Below are 27,311 nucleotides of genomic sequence, written 5' to 3'. Positions count from 1 at the left end.
GATCTGTGTATATAACATGGTTATAATGCTTCCTAGTTGATGTTCTCTCTAACCCCTGATCTTGGTTCTGTGTATTGTGTGTTCCAGCAGCAGTAGGGCTGTAGAGGAGAGGTCTGAGCCGGGCCAGAGCCAGGGTGCTGTGTCTAAACCCCGGGACCTCCAGACCCAGAGGAGACCCAGTCCCGTCCAGTTCCCCAGCCCAGGCAGGGAGAGGGACCGTGGGACCGGAGGAGTCCTCATCCAGCCTCCACCCCGGTCCAAGTGGGAGAGAGAGGAGGAGGAGGAGGAAGAGGAGCAGCACTCAGGGTCCAGGGAGAACGGGGCGTTGGCGGTTTCCTCCTCCTTGCCCAGAGACGCTCTGAGGAGAGAAGTCTCACCAGCACCACCTAGTAGCCAAGACAGGGAGATGCAGGGTAGTGTCTCTAAAACAGCCAACACAGAGGGGAAGAGAGGGAGGGAGGAGGGGACTAGAAGGAGGGAGGAAGGCAGAGGGCTTAAAAAGGGGCAGGTGAACTTTAGAAAACCAGCTAAGACCGAATCCAGAGGGGTGAAGGAGGAAGGAAGAGGAGGGGTAGGGAGGGAGGAGAGTCGAGGGACGGGGCCAGAGCCAAGGCGACAGCGTCTGTGTTCTGACCTGGGTAGAGAGACGGACGAGGCAGCCTTCGTCCCCGACTACAGTGAAGGGGAGGGGTCAGACGGGGAGAGAGGCAGTGGCCTGAGCCATAGCCCCTCCCACAACACCCAGAGCCCCGCCTCCCAGAGCCCCGGCGGCTCCCCTAGCAACCACAGCGGCTCCACCGCGACGGACAAGAAGAAGAAGAAGAAACACAAGAAACATAAAAAACACAAGAAGCACAAGAAGCATTCTGCCGACGCTGAGCCTCCCGCCGAAGGAAGGAAGGAACACAAACACAAGAACAAGAAGAAGAAGCACAGGAAGAATAAAGAGGAGGAGGGAGGAGGGGAGGCAGAGGAGAAGACCGGGCAGGAGTCAGCCACCATCTGAGACCCTGCTAGCTCATGGTTACAACCTGAGTTTAGTTCATGCTAGCTCTTTTAGTATCGAGCTAAAGACTACCACTGAGACTGCTAGCTCTGTTAGCATTTAGCTAAAGGTTACAACTGGACTTAACCTTCTTGGGGGATACTTTGTCAAATTATTTTAAATACTTAAGCTGAGCTGGATATCGTTTGTTTATGTATAATGGAACCACTGGAATAACCACCTCAGATATTTGTATATATTCTGTGTTTTCTGTTAATGTGATGCAGGCTCTCTCTCTCTGATGCAGGTTCTCTGTGAATCTGTTTTTGTACATAGATGATGCTGCAGTATATTCTATTTCCCTGATCTATGGCTATAAGGTGTCGAAACTCTGAAGTGTCCCAAATTAAACCCTATTCACTATATATTGCACAACGTTTGACCAGAGTCTTATGGCCCTGGGCATACGTAGTTCACTATAAAGGGAATAGGGGTTAATTTGGGACACTTCCCTGATGTATAGAAGGTTATCTCATCATGTTCGTATGAACTGATCTGAAGTCAGGCTAACTGAATGGTGACTAGTGGAAGTTACTGTTAAACTTTTTTTTAAATTAAAATGTTTTTTCCGCTTTAAACTTTGACTGTTGACTTTTCATTTATAGTTTGTCGAATAAAACATGTCTAATATTTATCAGAATCCCACAGTTCTTGTGTTTATTGACTTTGACACATTTTTCAGATGTTAAATGGTTTATTTTCTAAACTCATAACACCTGTAAAACCCGCTAACTTATGTTCAGAACCTTTTGATCAGGCATTCATTTTTAGTTGAACACTTCTCTCATTAATGCAAAATCAAAGTTTTGTGAAACACCATAGGTACATTTAGCTTAGTCACCAATCCATAATGATAAACTCACTGGTTAGTCATTCTGATTGACATTTAGCTTAGTCACCAATTGATAAATTCCTTTGTTTAAGGTAATGACTAAAGTATTCCACCCTGAATACTTTAGTCATTACCTTAGAATTATTAGAATTATTAGACTATAATTCTCTGTGTGTACATAGGAAGACTGAGACGGTATGTTACTATTTGACAATAAGCAGAAGTATAGTTGAGACATTCAAGCAGAAGAGGAACAGACAACTTGTGAAACTGATAACAGGAAGGAGGGGAGGGGAGAAACTGTTAGCCTTGCAGAATAAGATAAGCAATGTATGGGTAGAACATTGGGACAGAGTTAGAGGGGCAGTTATAACCAAATGTGAGGTATAAAAGGCTATGTGCATTGTATGATTTTCAGAACGTTCTCTGAATAAAGAACTAACCTTTTGCAGAATTCTGAGACTTTGTAAGGCCCTGGTTAATAGAAGAATTTGACAACCTCTGGGGAATTGGTCAAAGCTATAGTGATTAGAAATTCTGACACCAATCCATAATGATAGGCTCACTGGTTAGTCATTCTGTTTAGTCACCAATCCATAATGATAGGCTCACTGGTTAGTCATTCTGACATTTAGGGCACCATTCAATCAGATCAAACAACCTAAATAATGGTGTAGATTACAACATATCAGGCTAGTTGAGGTGTAGATTACATCATATCAGGCTAGTTGAGGTGTAGATTACAATATATCAGGCTAGTTGAGGTGTAGATTACAACTGTTGAGGAAATTCTAATCAAAAGGAAAAGGCTGCAGATTCTTCAAACAACTTTTATTATAAGAACTGCAATTCTGGAGTGGTTAACAATCACTCAATGGTGCAGAGTTAAGAGCCCCTGAACAGAACAGAGTTGGGTCTCAGTTTTATAAAAAGCTCTTTGTCTACCTAGTAGTCAGGAGAAGTGTGAAAGCATATATTGTGCATATAGTGCACAGCAGGAACAACAAGATTAGCTCAGAGCAGGTGTAGTTTCTGTCTCCAGGTCATATTGCTGTTGCTATACAAAAGTAATCTTCTTTCAGTTCTCCTCCATGCAGCTGCACCCTCAGTGTATGGAAGACAGGATGTAGCTGCACCCTCAGTGTATGGAAGACAGGATGTAGGTTACCCCAATCAGCTGTTGGCTTTAAACCCAGAGGCCTAACTCAGGCCAACAGACACAGAGTGGAAAATAACTGATCCAAATATTCAATGCATAAGCAGTATAGAACATAATCTTGTAATTTTCCACCATATCAGGGGTAGATTACAGCATTATATCAGGCTAATCGATGTGTAGATTACAGCATTATATCAGGCTAATCGAGGTGTAGATTATAGCACTATATCAGGCTAATCGAGGTGTAGATTACAGCATTATATCAGGCTAATCGAGGTGTAGATTACAGCATTATATCAGGCTAATCGATGTGTAGATTACAGCATTATATCAGGCTAATCGAGGTGTAGATTACAGCATTATATCAGGCTAATCGAGGTGTAGATTACAGCATTATATCAGGCTAATCGAGGTGTAGATTACAGCACTATATCAGGCTAATCGAGGTGTAGATTACAGCACTATATCAGGCTAATCGAGGTGTAGATTACAGCACTATATCAGGCTAATCGAGGTGTAGATTACAGCACTATATCAGGCTAATCGAGGTGTAGATTACAGCACTATATCAGGCTAATCGAGGTGTAGATTACAGCACTATATCAGGCTAATCGAGGTGTAGATTACAGCACTATATCAGGCTATTTGAGGTGTAGATTATAGCACTATATCAGGCTATTTGAGGGGTAGATTACAACACACGTTCGAATCTAACAAGGCTGCATGAGATTATCCAGTGGCAATGTCCACGATGGGTATTACAGCAGGGGGACGGTTGCTAATTTGACAGCTCTAATGCAGACATCACCTGACTAAAATCAATGAAACGACTACGCAGTTGTCGGTTATCGCGGGTTAAGGCAGAATCTAGCCCTAATGTTTATAATTTGTATCCAATGACAAGTTGTGAGCATGTTGATAAATATGTCTGTTCTCAGGGCTTGTTGTCGGAGGTGGAACTGCATTAGATCTGTCAAATTCACAAGCAGCTCTTGGCATTATAACTAAAGCGGACAGTGCCATTGGCTGCACAGAGTCAATCCCATGAGGCTGTGTTTCAAAGGTTGAACGATATTATCGACTACACCTTGATAGGAACACATTATTTTGCTGAATGATTTTTCTATTTGAGCGTAATTGTTTATATTTAGCCTACCCTTTCTCATTCAGAAAATTTTAATGCGGGTGTGGCTTTGTGACAATCATAAAATCAAATCACATTTATTTATAAAGCCCTTTTTACATCAGCAGATGTCACAATGTTCTTACACCGAAACCAAGCCGAAAACCCCAAACAGCAGGCAATGCAAACGAAAAAGCACGGTGGCTAGGAAAATCTAGCCGGTCGACCTCTGACCAGAGTGATGTAATCTGGATACTAGAGTAGTTTGACAGAGGCGTTGTATGAGGTGCAGTCATTGGTGTAGAGTGAGTAGAGGGGAGAGCTGAGCATCCTTGCTGCTCTCTGGTGCTGAGGAATAACGAGTCTGGTGTTTTGACCAAGGAGATTCCACATTACTGGCCTGTATGACAAAGGAGGCTTGTGTTTAAAGAAAATCACTAACAATCATCCATTCTGTTTGCAACAAAGATGTTAAGTAAAACTGCAAGGCAACACAGTAAATAGATGAAACGTTTTGGCCTAAATTAAAAACTATGGGTTTTGGTCAAATCCACAACACAGAGTGAAACCCTCTGTATTTTGAAGTATTGTGGTTTCAGTTATGGGCATTGTCAAGGACAACCTAGAAGCATTCACGTTTCACAGTTGTTACGTGTGTCCTTAATGCTCATTCTATACATTACTCTATAGGTGTTCCATAATCTACAAATTACAAATTTGATCCATGACATAAAATATCTATCATTGTGTGTTCTCTTGTGCACAGCCAATAGGCCTCGCTCCTGTGTGTGTTCTCCGGTGTATAATCAGTTGACTTGAAGTGGTAAAGCATTTCACACGGTTAGAGAGCAGTGGTGAGGTTTCTCGCAGGTGTGCATTCTCTTGTGCGAAGCCAGGATTCCTGAATCTCTTCCCACAACTGTAAGGCTTCTCTCCTGTGTGTGTCCGCTGGTGTGATTGCAGACTGCTCTTTTTACAGAAACTCTTGTCACACTGATCACAGCTGTGAGGTTTCTCTCCGGTGTGAATCTTCCTGTGGTAAGTCAAACCTCCTGAGTGAATATTTTCCTGCAGTCGGTGCATATGAATGGTTTCTCTCCCGCGTGTCTCATCTAGTGGTATTTCAGATGCTGTGGTGAGCTGAAGCTGTGCGCAGAGGGTGCAGTGGTAGGGTGTCCCGCTGTGCTTGCGCTGAATGTGGCATAAAGTCGACTGAACACTTGAAGCAGTAGTGAGGTTTCTCTCCTTTGTCTCTCTGCTGGTGTCCAGTCAGTTGACCCTTAGTGGTAAAACTCTTCTTACAATCAAGGCAGTGGTAAGGCTTCTCTCCTGTGTGCATTAACTGATGTGTTTTTAGGTTGCCTGAGAGAATAAAACTCTTCCCACAGTCAGAGCAGTGGTGAGGTTTCTTTCCTGTGTGTCTGCTGGTGTCTAGTAAGGTGACCCTTCAAGGTGTAACCCGTCACACTCTGAGCAGCTGTACGGCCTCCCTCCTGTGTGGATTCTATGGTGAATCTTTAAGGAATCAGATCTAGAAAAACTAAGTCCACACACTGTGCAGCAGTAAGGCTTCTATTTGGAGTGAGTTTGCAAGTCACCTGACGTGACAAAACTCTTCCCACACAGATCACAGTGGTGTGGCTTCTTTCCTGTGTGCCTTCTCTTGTGAACTTTCAAGGCGCTGGCCTGGGAAAAACTCTTCCCACAGTCAGGGAAAGGGCATTGGTTTGGCCTCTCTCCTGTGTGTCTTCGCTGGTGAATTTGCAAGGTTGCCATTGTGGCAAAGTTGTTATCGCAGTCTGAGCAAGATTACGGGGTCTCTCCCTTGTGACAACGCTCGTGGTGTTTGAGAGATTGTTGCCGAAGGAAGCTCTTGTCACAGTGGGAGCAGTGGTAAGGCTTCTCTCCAGTGTGTATAAGCTGGTGTTTCTTTAACGCGCCTGGCGTTGTGCAGCTCGACTCACACTGAGAGCAGTGGTACATCTTCTTCTCTGAATGTGTGAACTTGTGTTTCTTTAAAGAGTCAAGTCTTGGAAAGCTTTTCTTGCAGTCAGAGCAGTGATAAGGTTTCTCTCCTGTGTGTATTATTCGGTGTGTCCCAAGACTGGCTCTATGTGCAAACTTCTGCCCACATTCAGAGCACTCGTACGGTTTCTCTCCAGTGTGAATTCGCATGTGTCCTTCCAGTGCCCTGGCAGAAGAGAAACTAGCACCACATTGGGAGCAGCAATGAGGTTTATCTTCTGTGTGTCTGACCTCATGTTCTTTCAGAGATCTATCGTTAGTGAAACTCAGCTCGCACTTAGAGCAGTGGTATGGCTTTTCTCCTGTGTGAATTTGCATATGATTTTTCAGGTGATCCGACCGTCCAAAACTCCTCTGGCAAACATTGCAGCTGTGTGGCTTCTCTCCTGTGTGAATTCTCTGGTGTTTGTTCATGGCTGAATTAGTGGCAAAGCTCAACTTACAGTGGTAACAATGGAAGGGTTTCTGTCCAGTGTGTGTTCGCTTGTGCTGCTCTAGAGAATGAGCTGTTCCTAGCTTCTTGCCACACTGTTGGCATTGGTAGCCTTTCTCTCCAGTGTGCACTATGTTATGTCACAAGAGTCCAGTCTTAAAAGCAAACCTCTTCCCACACTCAGTACATTGGTGGGGCTTCTCCCCAGTATGTCTTAGCTGGTGACATTTTAGAGAAGACAAAAATCTGTAGCTTTTCCCACAGACAGTGCATTGGTAAGATTTCTCCCCAGTGTGAATCCTCTGATGTATTCTGAGTAAATTAGCCGACGAAAAGCTTCCCCCGCACTGCTCACAGTGGTGAGGCTTTTCTCCTGTGTGTATTTGTTTGTGTTCAAAGAGTCTTGAGGCTTCTGTGAAACTCTTCCCACACTCAGAGCAGTGGAACGGTCTCTCTCCACTGTGAATCCGCCAGTGAGCTTTTAAGCTTTGTGATGTAACAAATCTCTTCCCGCAGTCAGAGCAACAGTGTGGTTTTTCGCCGGTGTGTTTTATTCTCTCATGTATACGTAAACCACTGGAATATGTAAATCTCTGCCCACATTCTGAGCACTGGTACGGTTTTTCTCCAGTGTGAATCCGCATGTGTCCTTCCAGTGCACTGGCAGAGGAGAGGCTAGCTCCACACTGGGAGCAGCAGTGAGGTTTCTCTCCCGTATGAATTCTCTGGTGTCCTCTAAGGTTTACTTTAGAGGTGTAACTCTTCCCACAGTCAGAGCAGCAGTGAGGTTTCTTCCTTGTTGGTCTCAGCTGTTGTTTCTTGAGGTGTTCTGATCTTGAGAGACTTTTCTGTGCCTTGTCAGCATCATGATGTTTTGCCTCCCCAGATGACAAGCCCCTTCTACTGAGAGAGTGACGGTTAGGACTGTCCCCTGTGAAGCAAAGACAGACAGTTATGGTTCCTTCATATCGAAGCCAGATTTAGGCCCAGCTTTTCACACTCTTGTAACTGAATTTAAGCAGTCAAATCTTCAATGTAAAATCGTATTAAATCTTCAAATGGTCAATGTATCCAAGGGTGTAGGAGTGCTTGTAATGATAAAGTAAATGTAGAATCGGCTTCCTACGTCGCAACAAAGCCTCCTTCACTCACGCCGCCAAACTTACCCTCGTAAAACTGACTATCCTACTGATCCTCGACTTCAGCGATGTCATTTACAAAATAGCTTCCAATACTCTACTTAGCAAACTGGATGCAGTCTATCACAGTGCCATCCGTTTTGTCAACAAAGCCCCTTATACCACCCACCACTGCGACCTGTATGCTCTAGTCGGCTGGCCCTCGCTACATATTCGACTCCAGACCCACTGGCTCCAGGTCATCTATAAAAGTCTATGCTAGGTAACGCTCCGCCTTAGCTCACTGGTCACCATAGCAACACACACCCATAGCACACGCTCCAGCAGGTATATCTCACTGGTCATCCCCAAAGCCAACACCTCCTTTGGCTGCCTTTCCTTCCAGTTCTCTGCTGCCAATGACTGGAACGAATTGCAAAAATCACTGAAGCTGGAGACTTACATTTCCCTCACTAACTTTAAACATCAGCTATCTGAGCAGCTAACCGATCGCTGCAGCTGTACATAGCCCATCTGTAAATAGCCCACCCAATCTACCTACCTCATCCCCATATTGTTTTATTTACTTTTCTGCTCTTTTGCACACCAGTATTTCTACTTGCACATCACCATCTGCTCATCTATCACTCCAGTGTTAATTTTCTAAATTGTGTAATTTAAAGTGTAAATGAAGGTTATTTAACCTGGCTAAATAAAGGTGAATATTTATTTTTTTTTTTTTAAATTCTACATCTTTAAAACAGATTGTATTTAGTGGTAATTAATGACAACCGGGGAGTGTCCCAAAATAAATGTATGTAAGAGCATAAACCCACCTAGCGCCGGTGTTTTCCTGCAGTCCACCAGCAGCACAGACAGCCTCTTCAGACCCAGCAGTAAGGGGCTACCGGGAGAGGCACGACCCAGGGACTCCGGGAGGGGTAGGGGGGAGGAGGGTTGGAGGGAGAGTGTTTCCTGTTAACCCAAAAAGAGAGTAGGAGTGTTGTCATATTGGTACAAAACAATAATGATCTAAAATAAGTCCTCAACTATTAAACCGTTGTCCAGAAAACAGTTCCTCTGAGTTGTTCCTGATGTCCAATTATAGTCTAGTGTTGCATTATGGGAACTGTGTCTCCATGTATAGTCTGGGGTTTTTCCATTACAGCAGCAGTGTGTCGCCAGTGATCATGTTGATGTTGTGTTATCATTGTTAGTGTTGCATTATGGGAACTGTGGCTCCGTGTATAGCTCTTACACACCGAGGACTTGAGAAGAGCACAATCAACAACCTCTGCATCATCATCATTTACATTTACATTTAAGTCATTTAGCAGACGCTCTTATCCAGAGCGACTTACAAATTGGTGCATTCACCTTATGATATCCAGTGGAACAACCACTTTACAATAGTGCATCTAAATCTTTTAAGGGGGGGGGGGGGGGGGTTAGAAGGATTACTTTATCCTATCCTAGGTATTCCTTAAAGAGGTGGGGTTTCAGGTGTCTCCGGAAGGTGGTGACTGACTCCGCTGTCCTGGCGTCGTGAGGGAGCTTGTTCCACCATTGGGGTGCCAGAGCAGCGAACAGTTTTGACTGGGCTGAGCGGGAACTGTGCTTCCTCAGAGGTAGGGGGGCCAGCAGGCCAGAGGTGGATGAACGCAGTGCCCTTGTTTGGGTGTAGGGCCTGATCAGAGCCTGAAGGTATGGAGGTGCCGTTCCCTTCACAGCTCCGTAGGCAATCACCATGGTCTTGTAGCGGATGCGAGCTTCAACTGGAAGCCAGTGGAGAAAGCGGAGGAGCGGGGTGACGTGAGAGAACTTGGGAAGGTTGAACACCAGACGGGCTGCGGCGTTCTGGATGAGTTGTAGGGGTTTAATGGCACAGGCAGGGAGCCCAGCCAACAGCGAGTTGCAGTAATCCAGACGGGAGATGACAAGTGCCTGGATTAGGACCTGCGCCGCTTCCTGTGTGAGGCAGGGTCGTACTCTGCGAATGTTGTAGAGCATGAACCTACAAGATCGGGTCACCGCCTTGATGTTAGTGGAGAATGACAGGGTGTTGTCCAGGATCACGCCAAGGTTCTTAGCACTCTGGGAGGAGGACACAAGGGAGTTGTCAACCGTGATGGCGAGATCATGGAACGGGCAGTCCTTCCCCGGGAGGAAGAGCAGCTCCGTCTTGCCGAGGTTTAGCTTGAGCTGGTGATCTGTCAGAAGGGGGAAAGGAGAAGATTAATTGTGTGTCGTCTGCATAGCAATGATAGGAGAGACCATGTGAAGATATGACAGAGCCAAGTGACTTGGTGTATAGCGAGAATAGGAGAGGGCCTAGAACAGAGCCCTGGGGGACACCAGTGGTGAGAGCGCATGGTGCGGAGACAGATTCTCGCCACGCCACCTGGTAGGAGCGACCTGTCAGGTAGGACGCAATCCAAGCGTGGGCCGCGCCGGAGATGCCCAACTCTGAGAGGGTGGAGAGGAAGATCTGATGGTTCACAGTATCAAAGGCAGCAGATAGGTGAGAAGAAAGGGTCCATCATAGTTGCTTTGAGAAGGTGTTAACCCATGACAGTACTTTTAAATACTCAAATCATTCCAATCCCGTTTAAAAAGGCAAATATAAAGTACCCCTCCTCCAGAGGAAGTTGATGAGGTTAGCTGAAATATTAAAGGACCCCTCCTCCAGAGGAAGTTGATGAGGTTAGCTGAAATATTAAAGGACCCCTCCTCCAGAGGAAGTTGATGAGGTTAGCTGAAATATTAAAGTACCCCTCCTCCAGAGGAAGTTGATGAGGTTAGCTGAAATATTAAAGGACCCCTCCTCCAGAGGAAGTTGATGAGGTTAGCTGAAATATTAAAGGACCCCTCCTCCAGAGGAAGTTGATGAGGTTAGCTGAAATATTAAAGGACCCCTCCTCCAGAGGAAGTTGATGAGGTTAGCTGAAATATTAAAGGACCCCTCCTCCAGAGGAAGTTGATGAGGTTAGCTGAAATATTAAAGGACCCCTCCTCCAGAGGAAGTTGATGAGGTTAGCTGAAATATTAAAAGGACCCCTCCTCCAGAGGAAGTTGCAGCCACTATTTCAACCTAATTCCTGTCCTAGTGCAGAAATGCTAGTTTAGTTCCACCCTCCGAAAACTGACTAATTATTGATTAATCGGGGGTGCACTTCTCCACCTTCCTCTGTATGCACAGCCAATATAGTTTCTGGCACAGCTCACACGCAAGGAGGAGGACCCTTTCCCTCTCCTCCTCCCTCTTCTGCAACGGAATGGAATAATCAAGGATGAGTACAGAGTTTAGTGGTAATACTGCAGTAATACCAGCTAACCTACTCCATGGACCAATACAACTAGCTAGCTAGCCAGGTAACTATTCACAACTGTGGATAATTGGTTCCAAAGCATAATAGTACCTGTAACTATGTTGGCTAGCTACCATTGACCTGTTTTTCTGATAGCCTAATTATCTGTAGGTTAGGTAGTTTGTAGCTAGCTACAGCGCTCCAAATGTAGCTAGCTTGTAACTAAAATAACAGCTGGAACGACCTAGCAGTAATGTTTACAAGTATCTCCACTAGCTGGCTACTAGACGACCAAAGAATTCATAAAGTATTCAGACCCCTTGACTTTTCCACATTTTGTTACGTTACAGCCTTATTCTAAAATTTATGAAATTAAAATGTTTTCCTCATCCACACACTATACCCCATAATGACAAAGCAAAAACAGGTTTTTAGAAATGTTTGCAAATGTATAAAAAAAGGTAAACAAATACCTTATTTAAACAAGTATACAGACCCTTTGTTATGAGACTCGAAATTGATCTCAGGTGCATCCTGTTTCCATCGATCATCCCTGAGATGTTTCTACAACTTGATTAGAGTCCACTTGTGGTAAATTCAATTGACTGGACATGATTTGGAAAGGCACACACCTGTCTATATAAAAAGAATCCCACAGTTGTCAGAGCAAAAACCAAGCCATGAGGTCGAGGGAATTGTCCGTAGAGTTCCGAGACAGGAGAGGATTATGTTAAGGCACAGATCTGGCGAAGGGTACCAAAACATATCTGCAGCATTGAAGGTCCCCAAGAACACAGTGGCATCCATCATTCTTAAATGGAAGAAGTTTGTAACCACCTTGGATGCTAAGCGTCACATCTGGAGGAAATCTGGTACAAGTCCCTATGGTGAAGCATGGTGGTGGCAGAATCATGCTGTGGGGATGTTTTTCAGCGGCAGGGACTGGGAGACTAGTCAGGATCAAGGGAAAGATGAAACGGAGCAAAGGACAGAGAGATCCTTGATGAAAACCTACTCTAGAGTGCTCAGGACCAAATTGTTAAAAGCTTTTTTTTTGAGAGGTTAACAGCTGCGCATTACAGGTTGCATAATGTACTGATTCCATGGCACAGTGTATGAACTGATACAAAAAAAACCACTTGATTCAACACTTCCACTTTATTTAAATTCTTAAACAAAATTCTTGCGACTAACAACGTTATACGTATATATAATGAAAATGTAGGCAAAAAGGCAAACTCAGCTCCTTCATTCATTAAATCAGATGCTCAGTCAACACAAAACCCACTGATATTACCAAGTAGTTTGTCATATCAGTGGGTTTTGTGATGGAGGAGCTGGCAAGATTTGCAAACTTGGACATGATAGCAACAAATTCGGAAACTACACAAAAATGAAAAACTGACCAAATGATGAAAGCATTGTAATTTTAAATTCAGTATAGTCAGTGTGGAAGAGGTGAAGCAATTATTGTTTATCAACAATGACAAGCCACCTGGGTCTGAAAACTTGGATGGAAAATGAATGAGGATCATAGCGGATGATAGTGCCACTCCTATTAGCCATCTCTTGAATCTAAGCATAGAGGAACGTGTTCACCCTCAGGCCTGGAGGGAAGTAAACGTCATTCCCATACCTGAGAATAGTAAAGCATCCATTACTGGCTCAAACAGCTGACCAATCAGCCTGCTACCAACCCTTAGTAAACTCCTGAATTATTTATTTTTTTCACAGAAAACAAATTAACAGCTGACTATCAGCACGCTTACAGGGAGGGGCAGTCAACATGTACAGCACTTACACAAGTGACTGATTGGCTGAAACAAATTGACGATAAGAAGCTTGTGGGAGCTGTTATATTAGGCTTCAGTGCAGCTTTTGCCATTATCAATCAATCTGCTGCTGGGAAAAGGCCGGAGGGAACACACTTCATGTGTGGTGAAATCTGTTGTGAAATGTATTGTAACATTTGTATTTTTGTTAATAACAGCTTTGGCAGAAACTAATGGGGATCCATAAAAAATACAAACCAGACTAATTTTAGTATACTACAGTAGACCTTTCCATTCAGACTAATTATAGTATACTACAGTAGGTCTATCCATTCAGACTAATTATAGTATACTACAGTAGACCTTTCCATTCAGACTAATTATAGTATACTACAGTAGGTCTATCTAACCAGACTAATTATAGTATACTACAGTAGACCTTTCCATTCAGACTAATTATAGTATACTACAGTAGGTCTATCCATTCACACTAATTATAGTATACTACAGTAGGTCTATCCATTCAGACTAATTATAGTATACTACAGTAGGTCTAACTAACCAGACTAATTATAGTATACTACAGTAGGTCTATCTAACCAGACTAATTATAGTATACTACAGTAGGTCTATCCATTCAGACTAATTATAGTATACTACAGTAGGTCTATCCATTCAGACTAATTATAGTATACTACAGTAGGTCTAACTAACCAGACTAATTATAGTATACTACAGTAGGTCTATCCATTCAGACTAATTATAGTATACTACAGTAGGTCTATCCATTCAGACTAATTATAGTATACTACAGTAGGTCTAACTAACCAGACTAATTATAGTATACTACAGTAGGTCTATCCATTCAGACTAATTATAGTATACTACAGTAGGCCTAACTAACCAGACTAATTATAGTATACTACAGTAGGCCTAACTAACCAGACTAATTATAGTATGCTACAGTAGACCTAACTAACCAGACTAATTATAGTATACTACAGTAGGTCTATCCATTCAGACTAATTATAGTATACTACAATAGGTCTATCCAGTCAGACTAATTATAGTATACTACAGTAGTCCTAACTAACCAGACTAATTATAGTATACTACAGTAGGTCTATCCATTCAGACTAATTATAGTATACTACAGTAGGTCTAACTAACCAGACTAATTATAGTATACTACAGTAGTCCTAACTAACCAGACTAATTATAGTATACTACAGTAGGTCTATCCATTCAGACTAATTATAGTATACTACAGTAGGTCTATCCATTCAGACTAATTATAGTATACTACAGTAGGTCTATCCATTCAGACTAATTATAGTATACTACAGTAGACCTAACTAACCAGACTAATTATAGTATACTACAGTAGGCCTATCCAGTGTCGTGGAAAATTGTCTTAAGAATAACACTCTTACAAGAACTTGTAAATTCAATATAGACTTTAATACAAAGTAGTAAAGCCGAGCCGGTCCGCGGAAACAACTGCCTTCCACAGGCCCCGGCTCTGCTTTTATACACATACAATACATAGGTCCATCCTTTATGTAAATGAAGTAATTTCTCTTATGTTTTCCGCCACCATTGTCTTTCAACCCTATGGATAACGCCCATCTTTAAGGATAACGCCCACATCTGCTTTTAATTCTAACATAATGGTGGCTGAAATCTCCTCATGTTGGTACAAAAATAATGCATGCATTGCATGCCTATGCTTGGTTGTGTTACTGTCATCCTTTCCCGTGTGATTCTCTCTAAGTATATCCGGGCCTTGTTTACTTAACTTGGGTTCATCTATCCGGCCATACATTAGCTTGTCTGGCCATTATGTGGTCCCTAACATCCTGTTGTCTTTACTTAGAACCAGATGTTAGTCTCCTCTTCCCATAGCTAATGTATTTATGTCTTTCCTTCCTTCAGCTGTAATTAGCTGGTTGATCAGGTTAGTTACAACTGGGACAGTAGGAGCTGTAATTAGCTGGTTGATCAGGTTAGTTACAACTGGGACAGTAGTAACTGTAATTAGCTGGTTGATCAGGTTAGTTACAACTGGGACAGTAGTAGCTGTAATTAGCTGGTTGATCAGGTTAGTTACAACTGGGACAGTAGTAACTGTAATTAGCTGGTTGATCAGGTCAGTTACAACTGGGACAGTAGGAGCTGTAATTAGCTGGTTGATCAGGTCAGTTACAACTGGGACAGTAGTAACTGTAATTAGCTGGTTGATTGTGTCACTTCTCTTGCGTTCAGTGCAAAACCTAAAACTTCTTACCTGGGAATATTGAAGACTCATGTTAAAAGGAACCACCAGCTTTCATATGTTCTCATGTTCTGAGCAAGGACCTTAAACGTTAGCTTGCTTACATGGCACATATTGCACTTTTACTTTCTTCTCCAACACTTTGTTTTTGCATTATTTAAACCAAATTGAACATGTTTCATTATTTATTTGAGACTATATAGATTTTTATTTATTTATTATATTAAGTTAAGTGTTCATTCAGTATTGTTGTAATTGTCATTATTACAAATATATATATATAAAAAAATCGATATTGGCTTTTTTTGGTCCTCCAATATTCGGTATTGTTTAGATCTCTGTAATATGGGTATCTTTCATACAGGGTTGTAGCACAATACGTCCAGAAGAGGGTGCTTCCACTACACTGAGTCACTATAAGTCCAGACTTGTAAAAATGTCACTACTTTAATCAAATCAAATTTATTTTTATATAGCCCTTCGTACATCAGCTGATATTCTCAAAGTGCTGTACAGAAACCCAGCCTAAAACCCCAAACAGCAAGCAAAGCATGTGAAAGAAGCACGGTGGCTAGGAAAAACTCCCTAGGAAAAACTCCCTAGAAAGGCCAAAAACCTAGGAAGAAACCTAGAGAGGAACCAGGCTATGAGGGGTGGCCAGTCCTCTTCTGGCTGTGCAGGGTGGATATTATAACAGAACATGGTCAAGATGTTAAAATGTTAAAATGTTCATAAATGACCAGCATGGTCAAATAATAATAATCATAGTAGTTGTCGAGGGTGCAACAAGCACGTCCGGTGAACAGGTCAGGGTTCCATAGCCGCAGGCAGAACAGTTGAAACTGGAGCAGCAGCACGGCCAGGTGGACTGGGGACAGCAAGGAGTCATCATACCAGGTAGTCCTGAGGCATGGTCCTAGGGCTCAGGTCCTCCGAGAGAAAGACAGAAAGAGAGAATTAGAGAGAGCATATTTAAATACACACAGGACCCCGGATAAGACAAGAGAAATACTCCAGATGTAACAGACTGACCCTAGCCCCCCGACACATAAACTACTGCAGCATAAATACTGGAGGCTGAGACAGGAGGGATCAGAAGACACTGTGGCCCCATCCGATGATACCCCCGGACAGGGCCAAACAGGCAGGATATAACCCCACCCACTTTGCCAAAGCACAGCCCCTACACCACTAGAGGGATGTCTCCAACCACCAACTTACCGTCCTAAGACAAGGCCGAGTATAGCCCATAACGATCTCCGCCATGGCACAACCCAAGGGGGGGGGGCGCCAACCCAGACAGGAAGACCACGTCAGTGACTCATCCCACTCAAGTGACGCACCCCTCCCATGGACGGCATGGAAGAACACCAGTAGGCCAGTGACTCAGCCCCTGTAAAAGGGTTAGAGGCAGAGAATCCCAGTGGAAAGAGGGGAACCGGCAAGGCAGAGACAGCAAGGGCGGTTCGTTGCTCCAGCCTTTCCGTTCACCTTCACACTCCTGGGCCAGACTATACTTAATCATAGGACCTACTGAAGAGATAAGTCTTCAGTAAAGACTTAAAGGTTGAGACTGAGTCTGCGTCTCTTACATTGGTAGGCAGACCATTCCATAAAAATGGAGCTCTATAGGAGAAAGCCCTACCTCCAGCCGTTTGCTTAGAAATTCTAGGGACAATTAGGAGGCCTGCGTCTTGTGACCGTAGCGTACGTGTAGGTATGTACGGCAGGACCAAATCGGAAAGATAGGTAGGAGCAAGCCCATGTAATGCTTTGTAGGTTAGCAGTAAAACCTTGAAATCAGCCCTTGCCTTAACAGGAAGCCAGTGTAGGGAGGCTAGCACTGGAGTAATATCATCAACTTTTTTTGTTCTAGTCAGGATTCTAGCAGCCATATTTAGCACTAACTGAAGTTTATTTAGTGCTTTATCCGGGTAGCCGGAAAGTAGAGCATTGCAGTAGTCCAGCCTAGAAGTAACAAAAGCATGGATTAATTTTTCTGCGTCATTTTTGGACAGAAAATTTCTGATTTTTGCAATGTTACGTAGATGGAAAAAAGCTGTCCTTGAAACAGTCTTGATATGTTCTTCAAAAGAGAGATCAGGGTCCAGAGTAACGCCGAGGTCCTTCACAGTTTTATTTGAGACGACTGTACAACCATCCAGATTAATTGTCAGATTCAACAGAAGATCTCTTTGTTTCTTGGGACCTAGAACAAGCATCTCTGTTTTGTCCGAGTTTAAAAGTAGAAAGTTTGCAGCCATCCACTTCTTTATGTCTGAAACACAGGCTTCTAGCGAGGGCAATTTTGGGGCTTCACCATGTTTCATTGAAATGTACAGCTGTGTGTCGTCCGCATAGCAGTGAAATTTAACATTATGTTTTCGAATGACATCCCCAAGAGGTAAAATATATAGTGAAAACAATAGTCCTAAAACGGAACCTTGAGGAACACCGAAATGTACAATTGATTTGTCAGAGGACAAACCATTCACAGAGACAAACTGATATCTTTCCGACAGATAAGATCTGATTACTTAATGCATTTATTCCATTCCTCGTACCTAATGTTTCTCCTGTCTAATTGCGTGTTTTGTTTATTAAAAATCCATCGTTTTTAATCAAACACATTTTATGTGACGTCTTTCCATTGTTGTCCAATGAAGTAGGAAGTAAGGACTTCAAGCGTGCTCTACCACTCAAAATTTTATAAATATCCATTCTTTAACACCTACTGTGTACCGGTGCTTGTCCTGATTGTTACAGTTGTCAGTTGGATTCTACTGTGTACCTGTGCTTGTCCTGATTGTTAAACAGTTGGAATCCATAATAAAAAATTTAAAAAAATCTAATTCTATGCATCCCTTGCCAAAACAAATCTGCAGTGCAATGACGGGCTGCTCCTTCTCCATTAAGAAACAACTTTTATTAAAAGCTACGGATTTCAGAAAACAAAGAAAGGCACACAATTACACGGGACAAACATAGGTACAAGGAATTAAAGAACTGACATTTTTACAAGTCTGGACTTATAGTGACTCGATGTCGTGGTGGAACCTTATTCTGGACTCATTAAGCTAGAACCCTGTATGGAAGATAGAAATAGGAATGAATAGAAAGGGCGTCTGTATTCAAGTCAAAGGTGGCATAATGCAGGGTTTCCCACACTCTGTCCTCGGAACCCCAAGGGGTGCACGTTTTGTTTTCTCCCCCCTAGCACTACACAGCTAATTCAAATCAACTAATCATCAAACACTGAATCAGCTGTGTAGTGTTAGGGGCAAAAAAAACAAAACGTGTACCAAGTTTGGGGAACTCTGGCAGAATGGGTGGAGTGGCAGCCATTTTGAGTGTACCCATGCCAGGAAGTAAAAGTAGGAAGTGTACCCTTCAATCTGTGCTGTGATTTGTTGAGTAAACTCAACTGACATTACAAAAAATGACATTCCTTTGCATGAGCCACATCAGTGAAATGAACATACTACATTACCATGGCAATCCAGCATCAGTTAATAGAACATTCTACATTACCATGGCAATCCAGCATCAGTTAAATGAACATACTACATTACCATGGCAATCCAGCATCAGTTAATAGAACATTCTACATTACCATGGCAATCCAGCATCAGTTAAATGAACATACTACATTACCATGGCAATCCAGCATCAGTTAATAGAACATTCTACATTACCATGGCAATCCAGCATCAGTTGATAGAACATTCCAAAACACCATGGAAATGATTGCATCACAATACAAGGCAGACATTGTGAGTGTACCTATGAGTTTACCAGTCAATTGCCAGAGTTGGACCTTCCAAGCCCGTTCTATTCATTCTATTTCTATGGTCTGGTATTACAGTGATCTAAACTAGAGACGGAGTTGGAGCCAACAACCTACAGGAGGGTGACTCTCCAGGAACAGGGTTGGAGAGCCCTGTTTCACAGCGTAGTTTTAACAATTCCTACAGTACTAAACAACATATTCCAGTGTAAAACTTCAGTAGAATGGCCCTTTAAAACCATACATGGGTTTAACAATTGCATAGTTTGCGTCCTTTTGTTAAGACATTACTCACTCATGGTGTTAATCCGATCTCCTGTCTCCTCCTCCTCTCCTTCTTCCACCGTGAGTCATCTCCTCCTCCTCTTTCACTCTTTCAACTGCATCCTCTTCTTTCACTGTAACATCTTCCTCTTCTTTCACTGTAACATCTTCCTCTTCTTTCACTGTAACAGCCTCACCCTATACTTCTCTTTTAACAGTCTCTTCTTCTTTCCCCTCTTCTTTACCAGGGGGAAAAGTAGCTTAGGTGGTTGGGGATGTTAGCTAGCTAGTTAGCCTAGCACTAGGCTAATGCTATTTTAGCTATTCAGATAGTTACTAGCAACGTAAATATGAAAGTAAAGGGGGTAACTACCTATACGACAAAAGTGTAATTACAACAAAGTGGCTATTTTACATCGAAAGCGTATACAGAGTTTAAATGTTTCGGCTATGTTGGCTAGCAAGCTGACTAGCTGCTGTTGTTGAGGAAGCGTCCCGTCCACTAGATTATACGTCACGCTAGCAGCATCGCCTGAAAGACGCTCATCGCCATCTGCTGACTGGAGTAGACAACGCAGACAAGGAAAATATGTATTTTATTTTTTATGTCATTTCTTTAAAAACAATTTTTATTTAATTAAATAATATTATATTGAGGTGTATAAAGAGAAGCATGTGTTGTTTGATTAGTTTGGAATTTTAATGAGTGAGAATTTAAAACAAACTTCACACAAACTAAACATCTACATTTAAAGCAATTTCTGATTCATTCAATAAATAAATGTACAGCACCAATCAAAAGTTAGGACACACCTACTAATTCAAGGGTTTTTCTATATTTTTACTATTTTCTACATTGTAGAATAATAGCGAAGACATCAAAACTATGAAATAACAAATATGGAATCATGTAGTAAACAAAAAAGTTTTAAACACATCAAAATGTATTTAGATTTTAGACTCTTCAAAGTAGCCACCCTTTGCCTTGATGACAGCTTTGCACACTCTTGGCATTCTCTCAACCAGCTTCATGAGGTAGTCACCAAGAATGCATTTCAATTAACAGATGTTCCTTGTTAAGTTCATTTGTGGAATTTATTTCCTTCTTAATCTGTTTGAGTCAATTTGGTTATGTTGTGACAAGGCAGGGGTGGTATACAGAAGATATTTGGTAAAAGACCAAGTCATATTTCAGAGAAGACCAAGTCCATGTTATGGTAAGAACAGCTCAAATAAGCAATGAGAAACAACATTCCATCATTACTTTCAGACATGGTCAGTCAATGCGGAAAATTTAAAGAACTTAATTTTAAGTTCCTTCAAGTGCAGTCGCAAAAACCATCAAGCGCTATGATGAAACTGGCTCTCATGAGGACCGCCACAGAAAAGGAAGACCCAGAGTTACCTCTGCTGCAGAGGAGAAGTTCATTAGAGATACCAGCCTCAGAAATTGCAGCCCAAATAAATGCTTCAGAGTTCAAGTAACAGACACATCTCAACATCAACTGTTCAGAGGAGACTTTGCGAATCACGCTTCATGGTCGAATTGCTGTAAAGAAACCAAAACTAAAGGACACCAATAAGAAGAAGAGACTTGCTTGGACCAAGAAACACAAGCAATGGACATTAGACCGGTGGAAATCTGTATTTTGGTCTGATGAGTCCAAATTTTAGATTTTTGGTTGCACCCGCCGTGTCTTTGTGAGACGCAGAGTAGGTGAATGGATGATCTCCGCATGTGTGGTTCCCACCATGAAGCATGGAGGAGGTGTGATAGTGCTTTGCTGGTGACACTGTCAGTGATTTATTTAGTGGGACTATAATTTGTTTTTCAACAGGACATTGACCCAAAACACACCTTCAGGCTGTGTAAGGGCTATTTGACGAAGGAGGAGAGTGATGGAGCGCTGCATCAGATGACCTGGCCTCCACAATCACCCGACCTCAACCCAATTGAGACGGTTTGGGATGAATTGGACGGCAGAGTGAAGGAAAAGCAGCCAACAAGTGCTCAGCATATGTGGGAACTCCTTCAAGACTGTTGGAAAATCATTCCAGGTGAAGATGGTTGAGAGAATGCAAAGCTGTCATCAACGCAAAGGGTTACTTTGAAGAATCTAAAATATATTTTGATTTGTTTAACACTTTTTTTGTTATTACATGATTCCATGTGTGTTATTTCATAGTTTTGATGTCTTCACTATTATTCTACAATGTAGAAACTAGTAAAAAAAAAAAAACCTTGAATGAGTGGGTGTGTCCAAACTTTTGACTGGTACTGTAGGTGTATTGTTTGTTAAACTTTGCAATCAATGGTTTTTGCTTGGCATACATTTTAAAGTGAAAAGGTGAGTCTCAGCATCACTCTGATACCGTGGAATGGCCCATAAACAAAAACACAAATTCTCAGTCAAAAACATAAGTCAGAACACAGCTTCTCTATTCTCTCATGTGATTTCAGGTCCTCTGACTGGGAAAATGTCTTTCCACAATGAGAGCAGTGGTATGTCTTCTCCTCCTGTGTATGTATTCTTTCATGCTTATTCAGATGTCTTAACCGGTTAAATCTCTTTCCACAGTGGGAGCAGTGGTAGGTCTTATCTCCTCCTGAGTGTGTCCTGTCATGTCTATTCAGGCCTCCTAACTGGGTAAAACTCTTTCCACACAGGGAGCATTGGTAGGGCTTTGCTCCTGTGTGGGTATTCTCATGCGTTTTCAGGGTCACTAACCACCTAAAACTCTTTTCACAATAGGAACAGTGGTAAGGCTTCTCTCCTGTGTGTATTCTCTCATGCATTTTCAGGGACCCTGACTTGGTAAAACTCTTTCCACATTGGGAGCAGTGGAAAGTCTTCCTCCCTTCTGTGTGTATTTTCTCATGTGTTTTCCAGTTCCCTATCCAGGTAAAACTCTTTCCACATTGGGAGCAGTGGTAAGGTTTCTCTCCTGTGTGTATTATCTCGTGCGCTTTCAGGTTGCCTAACTTTGTAAAACTCTTTCCACAGAGGGAACAGTGGTGTTTTCTTGCTGGTTTGGGCGTCTCTGGGTCTGGTTCCCCTGAAGGAGTCTCCCCGCTGTCAGAGTGAGAGTCTGGTCTCTCTCCTGCCAAAACAAACCGAGTATTTAGTTAAACAGAGACCTGAATGAAAGCTCCACATGATAAAACTGTCTTCCTATTTGGTTTAATCAAGACTAGTTCCCTCAGTAACATTGCTGTTAAAAATAAACTTGGTGAGATTTTAAAAGCAAATAATATAGAGCTTCAAATCGAATCTTGCACTTATGGAATGTCATGTTTATAGGCTGAGCAGAGCTCTATAATAATAGATAATGTCATGTTTATAGGCTGAACAGAGCTCTATAACAATAGATAATGTCATGTTTATAGGCTGAGCAGAGCTGTATAATAATAGATAATGTCATGTTTATAGGCTGAGCAGAGCTCTATAATAATAGATAATGTCATGTTTACAGGCTGAGCAGAGCTCTATAATAATAGATAATGTCATGTTTATAGGCTGAACAGAGCTCTATAACAATAGATAATGTCATGTTTATAGGCTGAGCAGAGCTGTATAATAATAGATAATGTCATGTTTATAGGCTGAGCAGAGCTCTATAATAATAGATAATGTCATGTTTACAGGCTGAGCAGAGCTCTATAATAATAGATAATGTCATGTTTATAGGCTGAACAGAGCTCTATAACAATAGATAATGTCATGTTTATAGGCTGAGCAGAGCTCTATAATAATAGATAATGTCATGTTTATAGGCTGAGCAGAGCTCTATAATAATAGATAATGTCATGTTTATAGGCTGAGCAGAGCTCTATAATAAAAGATAATGTCATGTTTATAGGCTGAGCAGAGCTCTATAATAAAAGATAATGTCATGTTTATAGGCTGAGCAGAGCTCTATAATAAAAGATAATGTCATGTTTATAGGCTGAGCAGAGCTCTATAATAAAATATAATGTCATGTTTATAGGCTGAGCAGAGCTCTATAATAATAGGTAATGTCATGTTTATAGGCTGAACAAAGCTCTATAATAATAGAGCTCTAAATTAAAATGTATCATTGTTGACACTGGTGCTCCCAACTTAAAAAAGTGAAGACAACATAAAATATAAGAGCACCAGCAACAAATATTAGTTTTAAATCCATTGAGATATAGCTTATAGGGCCTATATGAATTATAATACAGCTACTTCTGAAGCACACATTGTTCCCCAGAAATTAATATGTAACACTGTAAATACGTGTTTATGATAAAATATTGATATTCCGGTCATTGAAATGACAAAGTCATTAGGTTTCTACATTGTGTAAACGCACTATTTTCCTATTGAGGTGCATGTACATAGAACATTGAACACGGTCTCTTCAAGAACTTCAAGTTTGTGAGTGAAGACATGTAAAAGATGGGTCATTAACTCATTGGTATGGGGCAATTCCACGATAACAGAGTGATGCTGAGACTAAGATTTATCACTTTAAAATGTATGTAAAACAAAAACCAAATGATTGCAAAGTTAAACAAACCATACAATTCAACTACAAAAATAAACCATACAACTCAACTACAAAAACACATTTACTTGAAGAACAGTGCAGATGCAAAGTTTGGTAACAGAATGACGTCACAAACAGTAAAATATATAATTCTGTTACAAAACTTTGCATCTCCACTGTTTTTCAAGTAAATGTGTTTTTGTAAAATGTTCTGTGTAAAAACGGTTTTTTTTATAGCCCTTTTTATGCCAAATTTCGTGATTTCCAATTGGTTGTTACAGTCTTGTTCCATCACTGCATCTCCCGTACGGACTCGGGGGAATCGAAGGACGAGAGCCGCACTGCTCTCGACCTTCTTGACACACTGCTCGCTTAACCCTTGAAGCTAGCCGCACCAACGTTTCGGAGGAAACACCGTACAGCTGGGGACCGAAGTCAGCATGCACGGCGCCCGGCCCCAATACAAGGAGTCGCTAGAGCGCGATGGGACAAGGATATCCCCAGCCGGCCAAACCCTCCCCTAACAGGGCAACGCTGGGCCAAATTGTGTGCCGCCTCATGGGTTTCCCGATCGCAGCCGGCTGCGACACAGCCCAAGATCGAACCCGAATCTGTAGTGACGCCTCTAGCACTGCGATGCAGTGCCTTAGACCACTGCACCACTCAGGAGGCCCTGTGGACATTGTTCAAAGTAGTCCTGGTGCACAGAGTTGTATAATGTACTTAACTTACAGTTGAAGTCAGAAGTTTACATACACAAATTTCTTGTTAACAAACTATAGTTTTGGCAAGTCGGTTAGGACATATACTTTGGGCATGACACAAGTAATTTTTCCAACAATTGTTTACAGACAGATTATTTCACTTCTAATTCACTGTATCACAATTCCAGTGGGTCAGAAGTTTACATACACTAAGTTGACTGTTCCTTTAAACAGCTTGGAAAATTCCAGAAAATGATGTCATGGCTTTAGAAGCTTCTGATAGGCTAATTGACATAATTTGAGTCAATTGGAGGTGTACCTGTAGATGTATTTCAAGGCCTACCTTCAAACTCAGTGCCTCTTTGCTTGGCTTAAGGACAACAAAGTCAAGATATTGGAGTGGCCATCATAAAGCCCTGACCTCAATCCTATAGAACATTTGTGGGCAGAACTGAAAAAGGGTGTGCGAGCAAGGAGGCCTACAAACCTGACTCAGTTACACCTGCTCTGTCAGGAGGAACGGGCCAAAATTCACCCAACTTATTGTGGGAAGCTTGTGGAAGGCTACCCGAAACGTTTGACCCAAGTTAAACTATTTAAAGGCAATGCTACCAAATACTAAATGAGTGTATGTAAACTTCTGACCCACTGGGAATGTGATGAAACAAATAAAAGCTGAAATAAATCATTCTCTCTCTACTATTATTCTGACATTTCACATTCTTAAAATAAATTGGTGATCCTAACTGACCTAAAACAGGGAATTTTTACTAGGATTAAATGTCAGGAATTGTGAAATTGTGAAAAATATAATGGTGAGCATTTTATCCATTAACATTTTGTTGGTTGAGTCCCCACTCTGTAGCTTTAACAATTCCTACAGCACAACATATTCAAGTGTAGAATACCCTTTAAAAAGCACACATTAGTTCAACAACTGCAGAGTTTGTGCCCTTGTTTTTTAAGACAGTACTTACTAGTGTTAATCAGATCTCCGGTTTTCTCTTCTTGTTCTTCTTCCTCCTCCCCCAATGTAACGGTAATCTCCTCCTCCTCCTCTTTCACTCCAAAAACCGCATCCACCTCTTTCCCTTCCGCTTCTTTCACAGTAACATCCTCCTCCTCTTCTTTCACAGTAACATCCTCCTCTTTCTCTTCTTCTTTCACTGAAACGTCTTTCTCTTCCTCTTTCACTGTAACAGCCTCACCCTCTACTTCTTGTTTTACTGTAACATCCTCCTCTTCCTTCTCCTCTTTCACGACAATGTTCAGCCCCAGAGCTTCTTTCTCCGTCCAGCAGACCTCCTCTTCTTTAACAGGAGGGGAGTAGTTTAGGGAGCTCATGTTCGGGGACGTTATCTAGCTAACTAGTTAGCATTAACGATTAGCCTAGTGCTACTGCTAATTTAACCAGCCAGGTAGATGACTACGGTAACTAACAACGTTGGCATGAATATTACATTAAATTGTGTAACAAGTAGATACGACAGAAGTGGGTTTAAAACATAGCTTGTAAAACACCGGAGCAGTCGAAATAGCTTTAATGTTTCGGCTTTGTTGGCTACCAAACTACCGAGGTGTCTGACGAGCTACTGTTGTTGTTGAAGCGTCCCGTCCACTAGATTATACGTCACACAGCAGCATCTCCTGAAAGACGCTCATCGCCATCTGCTGACTGGAGTTGGTAACGCAGTTGAGAGAAAAGTTATTTCATTATAAAATACAATTATATAGAGACGTACAAATAGAAGCATGTGTTGATTGATTAGTGCAGATTTTTAATGAGTTAAAATGTTAATCAAACTCAACATCTACTACACATTTTGGCTTGGCCCCTAAGACCCTCACAAACTTTTACAGGTGCACAATTGAGAGCTTCCTTTCAGGCTGTATCACACCTGGTACGGCAACAGCCTCACCCACAGCCACAGGGCTCTCCAGAGGGTGGTGCAGTCTGCACAACGCATCACCGGGGGCAAACTACTTGCCCTCCAGGACACCTACAGCACCCGATGTCACAGGAAGGCCAAAAAGATCATCAAGGACATCAACTACCCGAGCCACTGCCTGTTCACCCCACTATCATCCAGAAGTCATGGTCAGTAAAGGTGCATCAAAGCTGGGGCCGAGAGACTGAAAAACAGCTCCTGTCTCAAGGCCATCAGACTGTTAAACAGCCATCACTAGCTGACTACCACCCAGTTACTCAACCCTGCACCTTCAAGGCTGCTGCCCTATAGACATAGACATGGAAACACTGGTCACTTTAATAATGTTTACATTCTGCTTTACTCATTACTGCTTTACTCAATCAAATCATATCAAATTGTATTTGTCACATGTGCGAAATACAACAGGTGTAGACCTTACAGTGAAATGCTTACTTACAAGCCCTTAACCAACGATGCAGTTTTAAGAAAATCCCCAAAAAATCAAAAGTAAGAAAAAAGTAAGAGATAAGAAAAACAAATAATTAAAGAGCAGCAGTAAATAACAATAGCGGGGCTATATACAGGGGGTACCAGTACAGAGTCAATGTGGAGGCTATATACAGGGGGTACTGGTACAGAGTCAATGTGGAGATTATATACATGGGGTCCCAGTACAGAGTCAATGTGGAGGCTATATACAGGGGGTACCAGTACAGAGTCAATGTGGAGGCTATATACAGGGGGTACCGGTACAGAGTCAATGTGGAGATTATATACATGGGGTCCCAGTACAGAGTCAATGTGGAGGCTATATACAGGGGGTACCGGTACAGAGTCAATGTGGAGGCTATATACAGGGGGTACCGGTACAGAGTCAATGTGGAGGCTATATACAGGGGGTACCGGTACAGAGTCAATGTGGAGGCTATATACAGGGTGTTACGGTACAGAGTCAATGTGGAGGCTATATACAGGGGGTACCGGTACAGAGTCAATGTGGAGGCTATATACAGGGGGTAC

General features: G+C 42.1%; 2 protein-coding genes and 1 long non-coding RNA gene across 3 annotated transcripts in view; 1 reads left to right on the top strand and 2 right to left on the bottom strand.

Moving 5' to 3' along the window:
- LOC106594956 (uncharacterized) overlaps positions 1-1,690 on the top strand; it is a 30,841-nt gene extending 29,151 nt beyond the window's left edge. Inside the window, 1 exon segment of the mRNA XM_082958474.1 lies at positions 88-1,690. Coding sequence (XP_082814600.1) covers positions 88-1,006 — 919 coding nt within the window. The 3' untranslated portion in view covers positions 1,007-1,690.
- A 12,564-nt stretch (positions 1,691-14,254) lies between these two features.
- LOC145859378 (uncharacterized) lies at positions 14,255-19,766 on the bottom strand. Its single transcript, XR_014379556.1, has 2 exons — positions 19,173-19,766; positions 14,255-16,020 (listed from the first exon to the last, which is right to left on the bottom strand). It is a non-coding gene; the product is annotated as an uncharacterized LOC145859378 (long non-coding RNA).
- A 53-nt stretch (positions 19,767-19,819) lies between these two features.
- LOC106592850 (uncharacterized) lies at positions 19,820-25,968 on the bottom strand. The gene is made up of 2 exons (XM_014184200.3): positions 25,338-25,968; positions 19,820-22,243 (listed from the first exon to the last, which is right to left on the bottom strand). The coding sequence occupies exons 1-2, from the start codon at positions 25,702-25,704 to the stop codon at positions 21,552-21,554; spliced, it is 1,059 nt and encodes a 352-aa protein (XP_014039675.2). The 5' UTR covers positions 25,705-25,968; the 3' UTR covers positions 19,820-21,551.
- Between the last annotated feature and the right edge of the window lie 1,343 nt (positions 25,969-27,311).

Source organism: Salmo salar, chromosome 12, assembly GCF_965601325.2.
Source record: "Salmo salar chromosome 12, fSalSal1, whole genome shotgun sequence".
Lineage (NCBI taxonomy): Eukaryota > Metazoa > Chordata > Actinopteri > Salmoniformes > Salmonidae > Salmo > Salmo salar.
This window is presented reverse-complemented; position numbering and strand designations above follow the sequence as displayed.

Coding starts and splice junctions, on each gene's coding strand:
- LOC106592850 (XM_014184200.3), bottom strand. CDS start 25,704: ATGAGCTCCCTAAACTACTCCCCTCCTGTTAAAGAAGAGGAGGTCTGC. Junction 22,244..25,337: donor CGGAGATCTGATTAACACTA/GTAAGTACTGTC, acceptor TTGTTTTGGCAG/GAGAGAGACCAGACTCTCAC.